The sequence below is a fragment of the Triticum urartu genome, chromosome 2 (assembly GCF_003073215.2).
Source record: "Triticum urartu cultivar G1812 chromosome 2, Tu2.1, whole genome shotgun sequence".
Classification (NCBI taxonomy): Eukaryota; Viridiplantae; Streptophyta; class Magnoliopsida; order Poales; family Poaceae; genus Triticum; species Triticum urartu.
Window position 1 is genome coordinate 233,848,291 of NC_053023.1, and position 20,589 is coordinate 233,868,879.

The following is a 20,589-nucleotide window of genomic DNA, read 5'->3' on the forward strand; positions in this document are numbered from 1 at the left end:
CTCGCCTGGATCAGGAAGGAGCCCGATCCCGTGCCTCCGCCGCAGGCGCCCATCCCCGGCGTGGCCCTAGTCGCGCCGTCCGGCGCCACCGCCCGCTCTCCGACTCCTCCCGCACAACGCCCCCCCTCGACATGAGCTGGATCGGGGGCTGCACCCCGCGGCACCCCGAGCCCCGACGACCGTGCCCCGTCCGCTGCCGCTTGAGGGCCTCCTCAACTCGCCAGACCGCTCCGCCATCGCCGGAGCACTACCCCGCCGGACTGCATCCCCTGCGCCGCGTCGTCTCCGCCCTCCTCCTCGCCCCCCCCTTGCCCCTGACCCTACGGATCCACGGTGAGGCCCCCAACCTCTCTTCCTCTCGGCTCCTCGTGCCATCCCGCAGTCGTGCACGAGCACCACCGTGTCGGCCACGCCGTCGCCCGCGTCCCTGGCCGCCCGACTGCGCGCCAGGCCGAGCCCCCTCCTCCCCGCGCACGCCCCGCGTCCTGCGCGCGCAGCAGCCCATGCCCAGCTCGCCGTGCCGTCGCTCCCCGCTGCCCCCGCGCATGCCCTGCCGCTCACCGACTCCTGTCCGCTGCGCCTGGCAGCGCCCGCTTGGGCCGCCCCTTGCCATACTGAGCTCCTCACCGCTGCCGCCCTGGAGCCTCCTTTGCTCGTCGTGGCCTACACCTCTGCCGGCCCCGCCTCGCTATGCCGCCGTGCTCCGGTGGCCTCGCCCCGTAGCCCTTGGTTGGGCTTGGCCCCGAGCGGGTGGCGCCCGCCACCGCTAACCCATCGCCCGCAAGGCCCCCTGGGCCATTGACATGTGGGGCCCGCCCCTATTGAACGTTTAAAAAAAGAAAAAGGATTAAAAAAATTATTAATAATAAATAATATTAATTAATCAATCTTGATTAATTAAACTAATTAATCATAATTAGATTAACTAATGTACTTAACCTAATTAATCTGTTAATTAAACCAATTAATTAGGTTAATTAGTTATCAGTCAATGACATGTGGGCCCCTGTCCAGTTTGACCAGTCAAACTGTTGACTGGGTTGACCCAGTCTATGACAGGTGGGCCCTATTCGACCCTGTTGACCAGTCAACAGATGACTGGTCAAATGCTGACTGGACACCCCCCCTTGACCCCACCTGCCAGCCACACATGCATTCTGTTGGGTACAATTCTGTGTACCCATAGCAGTTTAAGATTTAATTTTTGAATTAAAACAATTTAGAAAATGATTTAAATCTTTTAAAATTACTATAAAATAAACCGTAGCTCGGATGGAAAAACTTTGTACATGAAAGTTGCTTAGAACGACGAGACGAATCCGGATACGCAGCCCATTCGTCCGCCACGCATCCCTAGCATAGCGAACACACAGCTTTCCCCCTCCGGCTCCTCTGCCCGAAAACGCGAAACACCGGGGATAATTTTCCGGATATTTCCCCCTTCACCGGTACCACCTCGTACCGCGTTAGGGCACACCTAGCATCACGCTTTGTCATGTCATGCATCGTCATGCATCTGTTTGCATTATATTTATTGTTTCTTCCCCCTCTTCTCTTGCTAGACACCGAGATCGACGCCGCTGCTACCCAGTACGACTACGGTGTTGATGACCCCTCTCTCTTGCCAGAGCAACCAGGCAAGCCCCCCGTTGATCACCAGATATCGCCTACTCTCCTCTATACTGCTTGCATTAGAGTAGTGTAGCATGTTACTGCTTTCTGTTAATCCTATTCTGATGCATAGCCTGTCATTGTTGCTACAACTGTTGATACCTTACCTGCAATCCTAAATGCTTAGTATAGGATGCTAGTTTATCATCAGTGGCCATACATTCTTGTCCGTCTGCCATGCTATACTATCGGGCCGTGATCACTCGGGAGTTGATCACGGGTATATACCTATACTTTATACATGATACATGTGATGACTAAAGTCGGGTTGGCTCGAGGAGTACCCGCGAGTGATTCACGGATTGGGGGCTGAAAGGACCTTTGTCCCGACGGCCCTCTGGGTGGATCTTTGTGGCGGAGCGACAGGGCAGGTTGAGACCACCTAGGAGAGAGGTGGGCCTGGCCCTGGTCGGCGTTCGCGGTGTCTTCAAGATAACACATTTAACGAGATCTTGGTATTTGATCTGAGTCTGGCTACTGGCCTATACGCACTAACCATCTACGCGGTGACAGTTATGGGCACTCGACGTCGTGGTATCAGCCGAAGCCTTCGTGACGTCAGCGACTGAGCGGCGCGCGCCGGGTTGGACCGCGTAACACAACTTCCTTTGTAATGGAGGTTGCTAGGTCTGCTCACCGACCGCGTACGCAACATGCAGGTGTGCAATGGGCGATGGGCCCAGACCCCTGCGTGCATAGGATTTAGATCGGCGTGCTGACCTCTCTGTTGTGCCTAGGTAGGGCTGCGACGTGTTGATCTTCCGAGGCCGGGCATGACCCAGGAAAGTGTGTCCGGCCAAATGGGATCGAGCGTGTTGGGTTATGTGGTGCACCCCTGCAGGGAAGTTAATCTATTCGAATAGCCGTGATCTTCGGTAATAGGACGACTTGGAGTTGTACCTTGACCTTATGACAACTAGAACCGAATACTTAATAAAACACACCCTTCCAAGTGCCAGATACAACTGGTGGTCGCTCTCTCACAGGGCGACGAGGGGAGGATCATCGGTTAGGTTTATGCTATGCGATGCTACTTGGTGAGCTTACCATCTACTCTCTTCTCCATGCTGCAAGATGGAGGTGGCCAGAAGCGTAGTCCTCGACGGGATTAGCTATCCCCCTCTTATTTTGGCTTTCTGAGTTCAGTCCACATATGATACCCTTATTCCATTTGATACCAATGCATACATATGTAGTGTAGCTCCTTGCTTGCGAGTACTTTGGATGAGTACTCACGGTTGCTTTGCTCCCCCCTTTTCCCCCTTCCTATCTCGATTGCTGCGACCAGACGATGGAGCCCAGGAGCCAGACGCCACTATCGATGACGACTACTACTACTCGGGAGGTGCCTACTACTACGTGTAGCCCGCTGACGACGACCAGGAGTAGTTTAGGAGGATCCCAGGCAGGAGGCCTGCGCCTCTTTCGATCTGTATCCCAGTTTGTGCTAGCCTTCTTAAGGCAAACTTGTTTAACTTATGTCTGTACTTAGATATTGTTGCTTCCGCTGACTCGTCTATGATCGAGCTCTTGTATTCGAGCCTTCGGGGCCCCTGGCTTGTAATATGATGCTTGTATGACTTATTTTATTTGTAGAGTTGTGTTCTGATATCTTGCCGTGAGTCCCTGATCTTGATCGTACACGTTTGCGTGTATGATTAGTGTACTGTCAAATTGGGGGCGTCACAACAACATGAACTGCCCGAGTAACGCGCCTGAACTTCCCTCTGTACGAACCCGACCTTCGGGCTATCTTCACAACCGTGGCTTCCCCCGCGAATTATTCTGGTTAGTCATGTTCTATATGATGTTTGTGTAATCTAGAAACGTTTTTAGCAACTAAATACCGGTTTTAAATAGGTATCTCGCTCGTTGGCAAATTTTGCTCTCGAGTCGTGATGAAATTGTGTTTTTTGCAATTTTACTGCCTGAGTTGTTTGACCTGAACTTCCCCTAGTGCTAGGTTGAACTTCCGCCAACATTGCCCAAATGGACACCAGTATCATCAACCAGCTTAATTTTTGTCAAAATGTAAGCGGTTTAAGAGCAGTTTTGAAAATTGTTTTTTCTTCACACAAAAAACGTGAATCGTATTTTCGATCGCATTTCTAAACCGTTTATCGGAATGAGGCATATAATACGGCGTTGGAAAGCTGCTGCAAAACCGCTCCTTCCACATATTGAAAGTTTTCTCTAATTCCCTATGGTTAAAGAGTAATTTAGAAAAAAAACGTAAAATTTCGCAAACTGAACAGCCGAGTTCGTATTTTCGATGTCATTTCTAAACGGCTAATCCAATTGAGGCATATGATATGGCGTTGGAAAGCTTATGAAAATGCGATACTTTTTCATGTCAAAAGTTTTTTCTAATTTTGAACGGTTAAGAGTAATTTAGAAAACGGTACAAGTCCTACCGAGTTCGTGTTTTCGAGCTAATTTTTAACCGTGCTTCCGAATGCAGCAAATGATATGGCGTTGGAAAGCTTGAGGAAATGCGAAACTTTTTTGTATATATTGTTTCTCCCAATTCCTTACTGTTTTAAGTCAATTTTGAAAATGGCTAAAAACATATTTTCGCCGTAATTTTTACAAACTTTATCGGAATGGGGCAAATAATATACTGTTAAAAGCTACGAAAAATGCGAAACTTTTTCATGTTGATGGTTTCTCTGATTCCTGGGCGTTTTCAAGTAATTTCAAAAATAGCAAGATCATTCATTCTGCCTTTATCGTGAAACAGATTCTTTGAAAATGCACCGCGTGAAGAACCTGAACTTCTCGGCGTGTGTACTTGAACTTCACTCTGTTTTGTACGTGCTTTATCTGCTCGCAGCTCTCCATCCACTCACCGGAATTGAGCAAGTAATAAACCGATGGAAAGCTAATGTAAACACTCAACTTTCCCGTGTTGATCATTTTTTCATACTCGCGACGATTTTAAAAGTTTTTCATCTGAAATTCATTCACTATAGGAGTCGAACTTCCTGCTGTTTTCACGTTGAACTTCTCTAATGTATTTTCGTTTGTAATTTTCTCATCCATTGATTTGTGTTACACAAATGATAATCCTTTTGTACGAACCTCCCTCACAATTTTTTTTAACTTTCTCCGACGGAGGACTTGAATTTATAACAATAAAACTTTTAGACTTTGTTTTTTATTTTATTTTTAATACAAATGCACACGTGTAGTACGTGAACTTCTGGCAGTTATCAATCTGAACTTCTCTCGGTTACGTGAAAATATCTGAGTTTTTTTATGAATTTTTAATCTGATTTTCTTAATCCCCTTTTATAAATTTTGAAGCGCTCTATTTTTAAAAGTTGAACTTCTTGTTATTTTATTTTTGAACTTGTTGTTTCCATTCTTTAATAACGAGGAAAATCTGAGTGTTCTATAATCATCGAACTTCTCCATCTTTTTAATATGGACTTCCTGGTTTTATTTCTTAATATTTTTTATGAAATTTTGAGGCATTCTTTTTTTAAGTTGTACTTCTTGTTTTTTATTTTTAAACTTGTTTGGAAAATCTGAGTTTTCTATAACATCGAACTTCTCCATCTTTTTAATATGGAATTCGTGGTTTTTTCTTAATCTATTTTATGAAATTTCGAAGCACTCTATATTTTTTTTAAAGTTGAACTTCTTGTTATTTAATTTTTGAACTTCTTGTTTTCCATTCTTTAATAACGAGGGAAATCTGAGTTTTCTATAATCATCGAACTTCTCCATCTTTTTAATTTGGACTTCCTGCTATTATTTCTTTTAGTAACGGAAAAAATCCTACTTTTTGATAGACATCGAGCCGCTCTGTTTTAAAATTTGAAAATCTAGGTTTATTTTAATAGAACTTCTTCATTATTTCGAATAGAACTTATTGGTCTTATTCTTTAGTAACCGGAAAAAATTGAGTTTTCAAATAAATATAAAACTGCTCTGCTTTTAAAAATTGAACTTCTTGGTTTTATTATGTAGTAACAAGAAAAAACTGAGTTTTTTAATATGCATTGAACTACTTAATTTTTTAATTTGAACTTCATGGTTTAAATCTTTAGTATTGGGGAAATGCCCAAAATGACTTTGTTTTTGTTTTTGTTTTTCAGCTCTAAATCCTAGCTTTTAATATACTTTGAACTTCTGTGTTATTTTAATCTGGACTTCACATTTTTTATTTTTCGAGTAAAGTTTTTTTATTTTTAAATAAACATGATTTTGACTTTTTTTATCTTTGATCTTCATGGTCGATTCTTTAAAAAATAATAATTTGAAGTTCTTCATTTTATTATTTAGTAAAGGGAAAACATCTAAGTTTTTTTAACCTTCGAACTTCTCTCTTACTTTACTTTGAACTTCTTAGAGAAAATAAGGTTTAATAAGCAAACAATTTTCTAGGGATTTAACTTCGAACTTCTAGGTTTTTTGACCTTCTCGGTTATTTCAAATTGAACTTCTAGGGTTTTCAAATTTGAAGTTAATTCTACGTTTTTTTGACCTTCTCGGTTCTTTCAAATTTTCTAGTTTTTTTAAATACCTTTTTTATCAACTTTTTTTTGAGCTGCTCTATTATTTTGAGCTGGCATTGTCTCTTATTTTTTAGAAACGAGGAAGATCTAACTTTTAAAAACTTTGGTTATTTTCGAGAAACAAGAAAATTCCAATATTTTTATGAGCATCAAACTGCTCTTTTTTTTATTTTGACGTTCTTGATTTTAGTTTTAGAAATAGGGAAAAAATCTATTTATATATATATGGGTCGTCCCTTTTTATTTTGATGAATTTCTTCTGTATTTGGCACATGTGAACTTCGAAAATACTGAAACATGAACTTCGTTGCAAACTAAAAAAGTAACACACAACAATACACATACAAAGTACACCAGAACAATTCAGTCGACACGCACCATGCACCAGTGCACGTACACACACACACTGCTGTGATGGCCGTGGGGATAATCCAGAGGAGATCTCGCGGCTGTGCAAAAATGCAGAGACAGGAGAACTACAACTATCGTACTACCTGAGGGATTTTTCAGATATCAACTTGAAACATAAATCATGCAGGGATAGAAATGAACTTTTTCTTCAAAATAGAACGCATAATAATCTCTTTTCCTAATAGAAAAACAACCATTAGTTGGTGTGGTGTTAGCACCGCACTTGCCCAATGCCATATATTTTATTCCTAGACACATATTCACCCTTATCCCTTCAACGTTGATTGCTCCTTCTCTTTTCTCCAGCCACATGCTTTGCTTCTTCTATTGTTTCTTCTTTTATACACCAAGATCCAGCGGCCTTCCTGATTCAAACAAGCGAACAGAACACTCCAGTGGCCTTCCTGATTCAAACAAGCGAACAGAACACGATAGCAACGCACACCGCTCTTTTCTTTTGCAGTTGGACATATTTTTGAACTTCTGGAACAATTTCTATTGATCTTCAGCCTTTTTTCATTCCAACAAGTGAGCAAACTGGACAACAAGGTATAATGCTCATTATTTTAGAGTTGAACTTCAGAATCTGGCGAAGTCGGCCTGCAACAATGGCCAATTTTTTTAGAGCCTTGTTGCCCACTAATGCCATCACCAGATGTGGGTTCCCTACCTGGCAATGTACAAAGAAAACTAAGCACTAACATACACTTCGAGTTCCAACGAAGAGAAGCAGAGTGTTCTTGGAATCAAACTGAAGCAATGCGACGAGATGGAAGTTCAGAAACTTATGGGTGAGATGCAGGGCAGCAGTGGGATTGGGGGGGGGGGGGGGGGGGGGGGGGGGTGGAGGTAGGCTGCCGCCGCCGTGGTTGCAGGGGGATGGAGGTTGCCGCTGTCGTGGTTCCAGGGGGATGGAGGCCGCCGCCGCCGTGGATCGGGTAGGGAGGTGTTGTCGTGGACGGGGACCAAAGAAAGGAAGCGCGTCGGGGACGAGTTGGGTGGCGGCGGAGGTGGATCCGCATCGGGACAGGGGTGGGCGGCGGCCCTGGGGCAAGTGGAGGTGGCGGCTCCGTGAGGCGGGTGGTGGCAGCGGGGCCCTCGGGCAGGTGGAGCCGGCGGCTCCCTGGAGCTGTTGGCGGCTATGTGGATGGGGATCGGGAGAGTGAGAGGTGCGGGAGGTAGGGGGTGGACGGTCATGGGCTCTTTTTTCTTTTGTCCAGGTTCGGGAACACGTCCATCGCTGCTATATAAGGCGTGTTGTGATTCAAATAGTTATTCTAATCTAAAATAGTGTTGTCCTATATATGCACAAAATAATGCAGCCTGCCTTTCAGTGTCGGTGTCACACGGAAAGATAAGTCGGTATGGGAGAAAACTCCACTCTGTTTGATCGTCCAACAAACAAATCCAATTAATATACAGTTTTGCTAGAACTCATTTAGATGAGATATAATTTGGTCTCATTCATCTTTTATAGCTATTGGATGTGATGCTATAAGATGCGTGTGTGCTGACGTGGATGTTATATGTTCTTGTTTTCCAAGTGAATGAGACCAAATTATATCTCATCTAGATGAGTTCTAGGTACTCCCATCAATGTATTCTAGGATTCTGGAGTACACGTCGTAAAACTCCAATACTGGGTTAAATCTACAGTTTGGTATTCGGAGGAAATCTCTTCTGTGACAACGGATAATGCTCCAACGTATTCATACCCCAAGAAAAAAATTGGGGAAATTTTCTCACAAGGCTAGCTCTGAATTGCCGCAAGACTTGCTGCTAGCAAATCGTTCCATGCATCGGTTGGTCCTGGTAAACACCAATGCATGCAATCGTCGTGCTTCTTTCCTCCGGTTGTCGCCGGATGAGCGTCAGCTCTGAATTCGCTCATGTGAGTGACGTTCAAAACTCTGAAGGAAGACTGCTCCAGAGCCTTCATCAAGTGCTGGTTTACCAAACGTACTTCTGTGTTTGTGCCGTTGTTGTCCAAGGAGAAAAATTCTTTGACCTAGACCAGTTTTGCTCAACATATTAATCTCAAAACTCCAAGCTCCAAACAATCACCAACCTTCTACAACCCAATATTTGGTATTTAGACCAAAGGGAAAAACATAATATTGCAGCAACACTGAAATATAAACACATTCAGTAACTATCAAGAGATTGATTGCATGTTCAGCAGGAAAGTGTTATTCCAACAGAGGTAAATAAATATTGTCTGCCAGTTACTGCATATTTTCTTGGGGGGAAATAATGTGCATTTGCAAATGCTATGCTATATTGGAATCCATGCAAGGCATTGATGATCACAGAGGAGATATGTTGACAAGTGCAACTCTTTTTTATGTCATCCGGATATTAGTTCTCTTTAGTCAAGCCGTTTGCGCTTCAGATGGCAGACTTGAAAGTTTTTTTTTTTTGTTAGGACAAAAAATTACAAAGCAGGGTTTTTTCCTATTAAAACTTGAAAGTGATTGAAAAGTGATTGGAGTACTTCAGGGAAAGGTGCAATGTCAGGCAACCAGAGGAATCAAGTTCATGTTTCTTTATTTTGGGGTGAAACAGACAGCACTCTTGTTCAGATGCACAAATCACATGTGGGTGATAGCTTATGGCCTTACAACTACTTTATAACAGCCTAACATATAGACATGCATATACTTTTGGCAAACAAGACTATGGTGCAGTCCTAGTATCCCCTTGTTAGAACATCTGTTTCACTTCATATTACAACTGTGAGTTCTGATTTAAACAACTTCTGTCATTTATCACATTAAGACTGCCTACCAACAATTCAACATACTAAAAAGAGTGTAAAAACAATATGTATGATTTCGAAAGAAAAAAGGGGAGGAAAACGAAAGCATGCAGCAGAAGATGAAAAAGCGCAATCCAAATATCAACACACTGTTGTTTCGATACCTCTTCAGAGGACAAGGGTTGGTCACGTTGACAAGATCCACCTTCATTCCAATCACCACCTTCAAAATGTCTAGGAGATTGAGTGCTGAAGAATTTCAATCCATTGGGTCTCATTGCTTTGTTCGCAAATGTTATCTGATGAAAAAATTATTCATAGTGAATGAAAGTTGAATATCATGATGATATTAAACAGCAAAGCAGATATTTTCCTTCTTTGCTAGAGTTCAGGGGATATTTAGACAAGTCATTTAGACATAATGCAGTGTGAAAATATTCAAGTCGAAATCAACCCAATTTTTTTCTTGAGAAAACACAAAAAACTTTGTCTCTTATAGACTATTCCAATGAGTGAAATGGTCAAGAATGGCTCACCGCTTCGTTGGTCTAACCGCCGGTTTAATGCGTAAAAAAATCACATTTAATTGATTCTCAAGTCAGTTTGGAGGAAGCTTTGACTTCATATATACTTGGAAACACATCATAGCAGCTATACATGGTGACTTGGTCACAAAGGAATGCAGCCCAGCAGGTACTGGGCATCCCATGCCTGCGCGAATGGTGGCGAGAGGTCCTAAGTTTGATCCCTTGCCTGCTGCTCATATACGATGATCTTTTTCATGGTTGTTATCGGCAAAACTCTCTTCTAAGGTTTAAGCGAACCTGAACAGATGAGGGCATAACTTCCGGTATTTCCGGTTGGACAGACTGATTCAACATTATCGGGCAAGGAACAGTAAGCAGGAATTTTCAGAAAACTCAAGAGACAACCACAGGCGTACCATGTGTTTAAGAGTCAAATCCAGTCCTTCAGGTGGCAGTAAAGGAGGTATAATCGGCTTCCCTTTCTCAAAGAAGAGCATCGGTGACTGTATTGGATCAAACTTTGAAGAGGACCACCACCTGTATAAAGCAGAGGGGGATGAGCCCAGTAATACGAAATACAAATGCAAACAGAAAACAAGTTTCAGGAAATAGCTTGGTTATATTGCCCTTTATATGTGGTAGAGTGGTCATAGATTGTCTAGCTCAGCACATAAAAATAGTTAGCAAAAGAAGCCAGGAAATATAGCATATCTAATAACAATAATCAGATAACACTGCATATCCTTTTCCATCATTACCATCAATAGGTTAATCAAAATACTTCAATAGCACCAATCATCTCAGATAATGAAAGCAATCTATCAAAACAATCATTTCTTTCTGATGTTATGTGCCTTGGTAAAGCAACACATGTTGCGAATGATACCTTCTAGACATCTAGTTGAGTGCACTGAGGCCGAGGAAGAGGCACATTACAAAACAACAATAATGGAAGAGTAACAACATAGTATTGAGCTATTAACTGATTACTCAGAGGGTTTAAATATTAGGATTCAGGATCACCAATTAATAACGGGGAGCTAACATTGGACAACTGATCAACTGTTCATTTAAAGCTTATATGCCTTAAGAATTGTGATCTCACGTACCAATGCCCCGTATTGAAAATAAGAATATCATGGAAGCTTGGTGCCTCTGCCCATGTTTGGTCCGCAATATCAACATCAATCCTGTGGCCTTGCTTGTATCCAAGAGATTCTAGGGGACCTCCGTTTGGACTGGCTGACCAGCTACAGAACCAACAATATGATTTTGATCAATGATAACCAAATAGATGAGTTACAGCATCATCCATGAAAAGATTTATGAGTCTGTTATGACCGGTTTACAATACAACCGGAGGAGGCCCGCTAGGCAGTAGATTAAGGGCTTGGCCCAAAAGTTATCTTAGGCTAGTCGTTTTCAGGTTATAAATATTAGATTGTAAGATACCTTTTGGAATTAAGCAATAAAAGATAGTTCTATCCTATTGCCCGGCTCCAGAGGAGCCGGAAACCCTAGCCGCACCTTGCCCTAGCCGCGCCGCCCTCTTCTTCCTCGCGACGTCGCCCACGCGCCGGAGCCGCCGCCCTCGCCCCCAACCCTCACTGTCCTGCCCGTATAACCTACGGAGTAGAGCCGGTAGGAACCCTAGCCCTACCAATTTGGTATCAGGTAACCGGGTTTCGACCATGTCTCCGCCAATTCCACCGCCACCACCACCGCTGCCCGCCAACTCCTCCACCACCGCCGCCTCTGCGCCGGGCGTCACGGCCTCGCTCTCGGCGGGCACCACGGCGTCGCTCTCAGCGCCGGCCCTAACGGCACCCGGCACCACGCCGGGCCAAGGGCAGCCACCGGCCCCCGTCCAACACTCGCCGCCGCCGTCACCTCCCCCGCAGCCGCAACAGTTCACGCCGGAGGCCATGGCAGGCGTCCTCAACGACCTCGTCACCGCGGTTCAAGGGATCCGCCTCTACCTGGCAGGTCCGTACGGGCCGCCCCCACCACCCCATCCAGCCATGGCCGCGGGTCAGCAGACGCTTCCGTGGTACTCGGCACCGGGGGCCACCACCGGAGGCTACCCGGCGCTTCCCGCCACAGCGGCCGCACCGCCGCCTTGGCCGCAGTGGCCGCCGGAGATCGTGCCGGCAGCCCCGCCACTCGTCGCCACCACGGGGCCGCAGTGGCCCACCTGGACCGCGCTGGCCGCGCCGTCCTCCGTCGCGCCCTACCTTCCAGCGGCCCCGCCCAGGTCTTCGCCGAGCGGGCTCCCAATACAGGAGGTCCGCTTTCCGTCGTCCCCATCGCCACTCCCCGGCTGGCTCAACGGACAGCCATCGGCCTACCCGGAGACCCGCCCACCGTCCGATTTTCCGCTGCAGCCCGCGGTGTCGGGCGCCGCTGGGAACTACGCCGGGCCTTCCACCATGGCCTGTGCGCCATCATCCGCCCTCCGCACCGCCGAGGCAGTGGGCCAGGGTGTGCCACACCAGCAACCGCCCCGGTTCGCCAAGATCGACTTCGCCACGTACGACGGCTCCGACGACCCGCTTAACTGGCTCAACCAGTGTGACCAGTTCTTTCGAGCGCACGCCCGCGTCGGAACGGACTTGGCTGGCATCCTACCATCTCCGCGGGGTCGCCCAGACATGGTACTACGCCCTCGAACAGGACGAGGGCGGCATGCCCCCGTGGGATCGTTTCCGAGAGCTGTGCCTTCTTCGTTTTGGGCCACCGGTACGCAGGAGCCGCTTGGCCGAGTTAGGCCATCTGCCGTTCACCTCCACGGTGCAGGACTTCGCCGATCGCTTCCAGGCCCTGGCATGCCACGCACCCGGTGTGACGGCCTTACAGCGGGCGGAACTTTTCATCGGCGGCCTCCCCGACCACATCCGCGTGGACGTCGAGATGAAAGGGCCCCAAGACCTTCAGATGGCCATGTACTATGCCCGGGCGTTCGAGCAGCGCGCCCAGGCCGTGACGCGTCCATCTGCGCCACGTGGGGGCCGACAGCTTCCCCGGCCGGCTCCGGCGGCACCGGCGTCCCCTACAGCCGTTCCGGCCGCCGCCCCGGCACCGACGCGGCCATTCAGGCGCCTCACCCAGGCGGAACAGCTGGAACACCGACGACTGGGCTTGTGCTTCAACTGTGATGCGCCCTATGCACCAGGTCATGTCTGTCCCCGCCTCTTCTACTTGGAAACGACAGACGAGTCTGAGGAGGAGCCACTGGAGGATGGCCTCGGCGCCCCAGCCCTTGCGGAGCCCGCAGCGGCACCCGTGCCCGCCCCGGCCACCGCCCTTGTGGTGTCCCTACACGCGCTGGCCGGCATCCATGATGAACAGACGATGCTCTTACCGGTCATGATCCACGGTGAGCGCCTGGTGGCCCTAGTGGACACAGGGTCCACACATAACTTCCTGCCGGAGACCACCATGCGGCGCCTGGCATTACAGCCAACCGGCGGTGAACAGTTGCGAGTCACCGTCGCTAATGGTGACCGTCTCCGCTGCCACGGGCTCGCCCGCGACGTGCCCATCACTATTGGCGACAAGCACTTCTCCATCACCTGCGCCGGCATCGACTTAGGCTGCTTCGACTTCATCCTCGGCGTCGACTTCTTGCGCACTCTTGGTCCTATTCTCTGGGATTTCGACGCGCTGACGATGACCTTCTGGCGGTTAGGCCGCCGCATTCGGTGGGCCGGCATTGGGGGTGCCGCACCCACCCCTCCACTCCAGCTCGCCGCGACCACGGCCACGGCCGAGCACCCACTATTGGAGAGCCTCCTACAGCAGCACGGCGACATCTTCACCGAGCCACAGGGGCTGCCGCCCGCCCACGCGTACGATCACCGTATACATCTTCTGCCAGGCTCTGCACGGTGGCGGTACGGCCTTACCGCTATCCGCAGTTGCAGAAGGATGAGTTGGAGCGGCAGTGTGCACTCATGCTCGCGGCGGGCATCATCCGGCTATCCACTTCGCCGTTTACCGCCCCGGTGCTTCTCGTCCGCGAGTCAGACGGCACATGGCGTTTCTGCATCGACTACCGTGCCCTTAATGCTGTCACACTCAAGGATAAGTTCCCTATTCCGGTGGTCGACGAGCTCTTCGATGAGCTCCACGGGGCGCGCTTCTTCACCAAACTCGACCTCCGGTCGGGGTACCACCAGGTGCGCATGCACCCTGATGACATCGCCAAGACGGCGTTTCAGACTCATCACGACCACTTCGAGTTCTTAGTGATGCCCTTTGGCCTCACCAACGCCCCGGCAACTTTCCAGGCTCTGATGAACGGCGTCCTCCGACCCTACTTACGCCGGTTTGTGCTCGTTTTCTTTGATGATATTCTGATCTACAGTGCGTCTTGGGCAGAGCACCTACAGCACGTCGCCATCATCTTCAACGAGCTTCGGGCGCACCATCTCCATCTTAAGCGCTCGAAGTGCTCGTTCGGGACGCCTTCGGTGGCCTACTTAGGCCACGTCATCTCGGCCGACGGGGTCGCTATGGACGCCGACAAAGTGGCCGCCGTCGCTGCCTGGCCGACGCCCCAGTCTCCGCGGGCTCTTCGCGGGTTTCTCGGCCTTGCTGGCTACTACCGGAAGTTCATCCGGGAGTTTGGTGTCATCGCTTCTCCACTCACGCGGTTATTGCGCCGCGACGCGTTCGCCTGGGATGCGGAGGCGACGACAGCCTTCGAGGCCCTCAAGGGGGCCCTCACGACGGGGCCCGTTCTTCAGATGCCGGACTTCGACCGGCCGTTCGTTGTGGACTGTGACGCCTCGGGTGTGGGGTTCGGCACTGTGCTTCATCAGGGCGACGGGCCTCTTGCTTTCTTCAGCCGGCCCTTCGCTCCGCGCCATCTCAAGCTCGCGGCGTACGAGCGGGAGCTCATTGGCCTGGTGCAGGCGGTGCGCCATTGGCGGCCCTATCTGTGGGGCCGGTCTTTTCAGATTCGCACGGACCACTACAGCCTCAAGTTCTTGCTGGATCAGAGGCTCTCCACCGTGCCCCAGCATCAGTGGATTAGCAAGCTCTTCGGCTTCGATTTCTCCGTCGAGTATCGCCCGGGTCGTCTTAACACCGTGGCCGATGCCTTATCCCGCCGCGATGCCGACCTCGACTCTGTCACTGGCGACTCCGAGGGGCAGGCACTCTGCATCCGCTCAAGGCCGACTTTCGGCCTCTTCGACGACATTCGCCGGGCCACCGCGACCGCCGCCGATGCGGTTCTCCTGCAGCAGCAGCTGGCGGCCGGCGACCTGGAGGAGCCATGGCGCCTCTCCGACGGCCTGCTGGTCCATGGGCGCCGTGTCTTCGTTCCTGCTCATGATGATCTCCGTCACCAGGTCTTGCTGCTAGCTCACTCGGCTGGCCACGAGGGTGTGCAGAAAACCCTCCATCGTCTCCGTGCCGACTTCTACATTCCTGGTGATCGTGCCCTCGTTCGCGATTGGGTGCGCTCTTGTGCGACGTGTCAGCGCAACAAGACGGAGACGCTACGGCCAGCTGGTCTTCTTCAACCCCTGGATGTGCCTTCTCAGGTCTGGGCCGATATCTCCATGGACTTCATCGAGGGGCTTCCCAAGGTGGGAGGCAAGTCGGTCATTCTCACGGTGGTCGACCGCTTTCTAAATATGCTCACTTCATCGCGCTGGGGCATCCCTACACTGCCGCGTCCGTGGCTCATGCCTTCTTCGACGGTATTGTCCGTCTGCACGGGTTTCCTGCTTCGATCGTCGGTGATCGCGACACGGTGTTCACAGGCCATGTCTGGCGCGATCTCTTCAGGATGGCGGGCGTTAAGCTACGCTTCAGCACGGCCTTCCACCCCCAGACGGACGGCCAATCAGAGGTGGTTAACAAGGTGATCGCCATGTATTTACGCTGTGTTACAGGTGATCGGCCTCGTGCTTGGGTGGATTGCCTCGCATGGGCGGAGTACTGCTACAACACCTCCTACCACTCTGCCCTGCGTGCGACACCATTTGAGGTGGTCTACGGGCGGCCACCTCCGCCGATCTTGCCGGTGGACCCGGCTACGGCGAGGACGGAGGCCGCGGGTGACCTTATTCGCACCCGTGACGAGATGCTTGCGGAGGTCCGTCAGCGTCTCCTTCAGGCTCAGCAGCTGGCGCAGCATTACTACAACAACCACCATCGCGAGGCGGAGTTCGCGGTGGGTGATTGGGTGTGGCTGCGTCTTCTTCACCGCTCTACACAGTCACTCGACCCGCGCGCGAAGCGCAAGCTCGGGCCTCGCTACGCGGGACCCTTCGCCATCTTGGAGCGCATTGGGCAGGTGGCCTATCGTCTTCAGCTGCCGGCCGGCGCTCGCATCCACGATGTGTTTCATGTGGGGCTGCTCAAGCCTTTTCATGGAGAGCCACCGGCGGCTCCACCAGCGCTTCCCCCGACCGGCAATGGACGTCTTCTTCCGGAGCCAGAGAAGGTGTTGAAGGCACAACTTCGTCGCGGGGTATGGTTCATCCTGATCCAGTGGGCGGGTCTTCCTGTGGAGGAAGCTACTTGGGAGCCACGTGAGGATTTCCGCCACCACTATCCAGACTTTCAGCTCGAGGACGAGCTGTTTGTGCAGGCGGGGAGAGATGTTATGACCGGTTTACAATACAACCGGAGGAGGCCCGCTAGGCAGTAGATTAAGGGCTTGGCCCACAAGTTATCTTAGGCTAGTCGTTTTCAGGTTATAAATATTAGATTGTAAGATACCTTTTGGAATTAAGCAATAAAAGATAGTTCTATCCTATTGCCCGGCTCCAGAGGAGCCGGAAACCCTAGCCGCACCTTGCCCTAGCCGCGCCGCCCTCTTCTTCCTCGCGACGGCGCCCACGCGCCGGAGCCGCCGCCCTCGCCCCCAACCCTCACTGTCCTGCCTGTATAACCTACGGAGTAGAGCCGGTAGGAACCCTAGCCCTACCAGAGTCACCCTCTAATGCACAGAAAAAGGTTAGGGAAACAGTAGACTGTCTAAAATATTAGGCAAACAAAACAATTTAAAGAAAAATGGTGAGCCGGCAAGAGAAAAGACTATTAATAGCAACCTTAGTTTTTTCAAAATCAAGTACCAAGAATGGTCTACTGGAAGCATTGCAATACTACCAAATTAGAACTAGAGTCCAAAACTGAAAGCAATGACCCACGTTGCGGATATATAATTCTTACACAACTCATAACAATAGAAGTTACACCCATCTCCAAAGAACTAAATTTTGGTACTAATACAAATGGCACTCCTTACCTGCCATAGCGTACCAAAAGATTAGTTCGGTGGTATGCGAGGGTGAGGTTGTAGCGTAGGAATGTGAAACCTCGGTCTGCCCCTGCTGGACGCCACTTGCGAACCTCTCCGTTCACTCCCCTGAGCATGCAGACCAATGAGACAAACATGTTTCGATTCAAAGAATCACCCACAAATCCTACAACAAAGCATTGAACACACATCAACATGTGATAGCATATTCAAGGGGTCACTGAAATGACTGAATACACTACACATAGACAAACAGATAAATCTGAACCAAGAAGCCGTATCACTTAAGGTATGCATTGACCCAATTTCCTCTTATAACATTATGATCATTATGAAGCAAGAATCATAATAACTGACCATGCCCCAACATGACCACCACAAGATGACATTCGTACAGCTACATATGTAAATTTCAACACATTCAACAGTACAGGGAACCAATCACATATCTATGCTATCCACATACGATACTACACCTTGCTTAGTAGACCAAGCAAAACATCGAGACATCTCTTGAGTGCCGATCTATGACAATGGGCAGTAAGCACCGCAAGTATTACCACGTTATATGCAGAAGATTTTGTTCAAAGATGCCAAAAACTCCAACTCTACCAGGAGGCCACACCAGAAAGGCTTCACTCTGCAGACGGAGTCACGTCCCAAGCAGTAGCTACCAAACACAGCGAAATGGGTGAGTACGAACCAATGTTGGTGTTCCTGTGATGCTCTAAGAACCGGAGCGGGTCGAGCCTGGGGAGTAGCTCGCACCCTTCGGGCTTCCATCGCCAGCGGAGGAGGGCGCGGCCGTTGCGCTTGCCGTTGGCGATGCAGTTCCACCCCTTGAAGATCTCCTTGCACGTGTGGTCGTACCGGAGGTGGGACTCGGCGGAGGAGTCGGACACCCATCCACCGGCAGCGTAGTCGCAGGTCTGTTGGGACCTGAGAGCTGCGTCGCGGAGCGCGGGGATGGAGCGAGATGGGAAGATCAGGATTAGGGTCAGTAGAATAAGGGGGAGGAGCAACACGAGAGGGAGGAAGACTTTGCGCCGCCGCAGGCCGGCGGCCGGGCTCCTCGCCGGCGGCATGGGAGACACGGCGAGGCGAACAGGATCGAGTTTTGCTTGGGCTTAAAAAAACAGAGTGGGCCTGAAGAACTAGTCTCAGCCGGCGGAGGCGAGTTTCGGACTAGGCCAGGCCTCACTTCGGCCCGAGAACATGGTTAGGCACAATAGCTTAATTGGGCCGAGCCTTTCCGAGAACATGAGTTCTTTTTTTTGCCATGCGGGGACATGGTACACTGGGAATATCGGGAGCTCCTAGTTGGGCCGGCCCACGAAACGCGTCGGCCACTGAACTCGCGCGGAAAAATCCCGAAAAAGATAGATGTATCTGCCACAGGATTCGAACTAAAGACGTTCGTTCCATGTCCGACCTCTCCAACCACTGGAGCTAACATCATTGAGCGATTTGTTCCATCCTGAGATATGTAATAACACTGTTGAAGCGCTATTTGCTGCACATAATCATGTACTGTATCGCTTAAATTTTTTGGAAAAAAATCATGATAAGAAAAAGTTCATATATTTTGAAAAAAGTTCATCAATTTGAAAAAAGTTCATCAAATTTAAAAAAATTTAATCGATTTTGAAAAAAAGTTCATCAAAAATGAAAACAAGTGTTCATGGATTATAAAAAATTGTACAAATTTAAAAAAAGATAATCAATTTGAAAATAAGTTCATCTAATTTAGAAAAGTTTGTTGAATTTGAAAAAAACTTCATCAAATATGAAAAAAGTTCATCAAATTTGAAAAAAGTTCATCGGAACTAAAAAAAGTTCAGCGAATTTGAAAAAAGTTCATTGATTTGAAGAAAAGTTCACGAATTATAAAAAATATCATTGAGACAGGAAGAAGAAAAAGAAAAAAAGATAAAAGATAAACGGAAACAGGAAAAAGGAAAAAGGAGAAAGGAGAAAGGAGAGAGGAAAAAGGAAAAAGGAAAAAGGAAAGTTAAACTAAGAAAAGATGTAAGAGGATGTCATTCACCACAATGGGCAAGGTGGCGCGATGGTTATTGCTGGTTAGCTTGAAGTAGTCCTGGCCATGGAAAGCCCGGCCCGAACGGCCCGGCCCGAAAAAGCCCGACCCGGTCCAGCCCGACGCCGCTCCCGGGCTGGGCTCGGGCCTAGATTTTTGAGCCGAAGGCCGGGCCCGGGCCCATCGTTTTCGCGTTTTCCTGAAGGCCGGGCCGGCCCGGCCCGAAGCCTGACGGGTTTTTACGTGTTCGGGCCGGGCTCAGGCCCAGAAAACAGGCCCGACGGCCGGGCCTGGCCGGGCTCAGGCCTGGGTTTTTTGCGTTGGGCTTGGCTAGGCCCGACCCGAAGCCCGGCCCGGCCCGAGGTATGGCCAGGTATAGCTTGAAGTATACGTCCCTAGTTCGATCCCCCGTGAGGACGCTCATTTTTTGTTGTCTGGAATACAGAAAGAAAACAGGATAAGATGGGGCGGCCCAGCTTGGTTGGTTGTAGGCGCTCGTTTGCAATATACACATAAACGGGCGCCTGCAGCGCCAAATAGGATTTGCCGGGAATATCTCTACTCCTAGTTGAGAAGTTGGTTTATCTCAAAAAAGAAAAATTGAGGAGTTGGTAGGTGGTATCGTCATTTCGCACCCCCATACCATTTTTTGACACAAATCCCACCTTAATCAGGTCTTTATTACTGTTTTTTCTTGCTATGTACTTCCTCCATCCCAAAATAAGGGTATGTTCGGTAGCGCCCCAACTACAATAAATCCTCAAATCCAGCTTCTCTTTTTGATCGCCAGCTTCCGGCGCGAGCGCTAGCACTCAGAAATCTGTTCGGTGTCTCAGCTCCAGGTTTCGATCGCCATAGATGGGCTGCCAGCCAGATTCGGCCTTATTGGACATTGAGGAGAGGACGAAGTGAGCCCAAGATGGAGGCTGGATGGAAATCCACGTGAGGCCCAGCTCCTAGGGGCTGAAAAGATGGCTAAAGGCCTAGTTTGGAGTGCCTGGAGGGCATTTTTCAGCCTAGTTCGTTGGCAGGCAGCTTTTTCTCCTTTTCCTCTGCTTTCTTTCTCTAACAGAGATGGCCAGATTCGCTGGGACAAAGAGTTGCCTTTTCTTTTCTGTGCAATAACAGAGAACTATAAAGGGTAGTTTGATATACTTTATGTATATAAATTATAAATTATTAAACAAAAATGTATTTTCAACATCTTCTATTTGCTCAAGATTTATGGCACTTGATATTAGTGCAGTAGAAATAGGGGGATACCAGAAGTCGGATTCCAATAATCGGAACCGTCACTTGTGATGTCTTCAAACATGATGCGCAAGTTCTCTTCATTGCGAAGTCCATGCTTTCTAAACTTGTAACAACCTGGAATGTCCTGT

General features: G+C 49.0%; 1 protein-coding gene across 5 annotated transcripts; it reads right to left on the bottom strand.

Moving 5' to 3' along the window:
* Window positions 1-6,735: 6,735 nt before the first annotated feature.
* On the bottom strand, window positions 6,736-18,334 carry LOC125536916 (protein trichome birefringence-like 13). Of its 5 annotated transcripts, none has more exons than XM_048700212.1 (6): window positions 17,873-18,334; window positions 17,158-17,335; window positions 11,000-11,140; window positions 10,307-10,427; window positions 9,528-9,662; window positions 6,736-7,275 (listed from the first exon to the last, which is right to left on the bottom strand). In XM_048700212.1, exons 1-6 carry the CDS (start codon window positions 18,252-18,254, stop codon window positions 7,111-7,113), a joined length of 1,122 nt encoding a protein of 373 aa, XP_048556169.1. In that variant the 5' UTR covers window positions 18,255-18,334; the 3' UTR covers window positions 6,736-7,110. The 5 variants fall into 5 exon arrangements, with proteins under 5 accessions (XP_048556169.1, XP_048556168.1, XP_048556171.1 ...); XM_048700211.1 differs by lacking the exon at window positions 6,736-7,275 and adding an exon at window positions 7,971-8,613 and having other exon boundaries at window positions 17,873-18,331; XM_048700214.1 differs by lacking the exon at window positions 6,736-7,275 and adding an exon at window positions 8,540-8,676 and having other exon boundaries at window positions 17,873-18,333.
* Between the last annotated feature and the right edge of the window lie 2,255 nt (window positions 18,335-20,589).

Bases quoted from the DNA above. Each gene is read 5' to 3' on its own strand.
- LOC125536916 (XM_048700211.1), bottom strand. From the start codon at position 18,254: ATGCCGCCGGCGAGGAGCCCGGCCGCCGGCCTGCGGCGGCGCAAAGTC. The intron at 11,141-17,157 runs GTAAGGAGTGCC...TTGGTTCTGTAG, and splicing joins CTTTTGGTACGCTATGGCAG to CTGGTCAGCCAGTCCAAACG. The intron at 9,663-10,306 runs GTACGCCTGTGG...TTTTTTCATCAG, and splicing joins ATTTGACTCTTAAACACATG to ATAACATTTGCGAACAAAGC.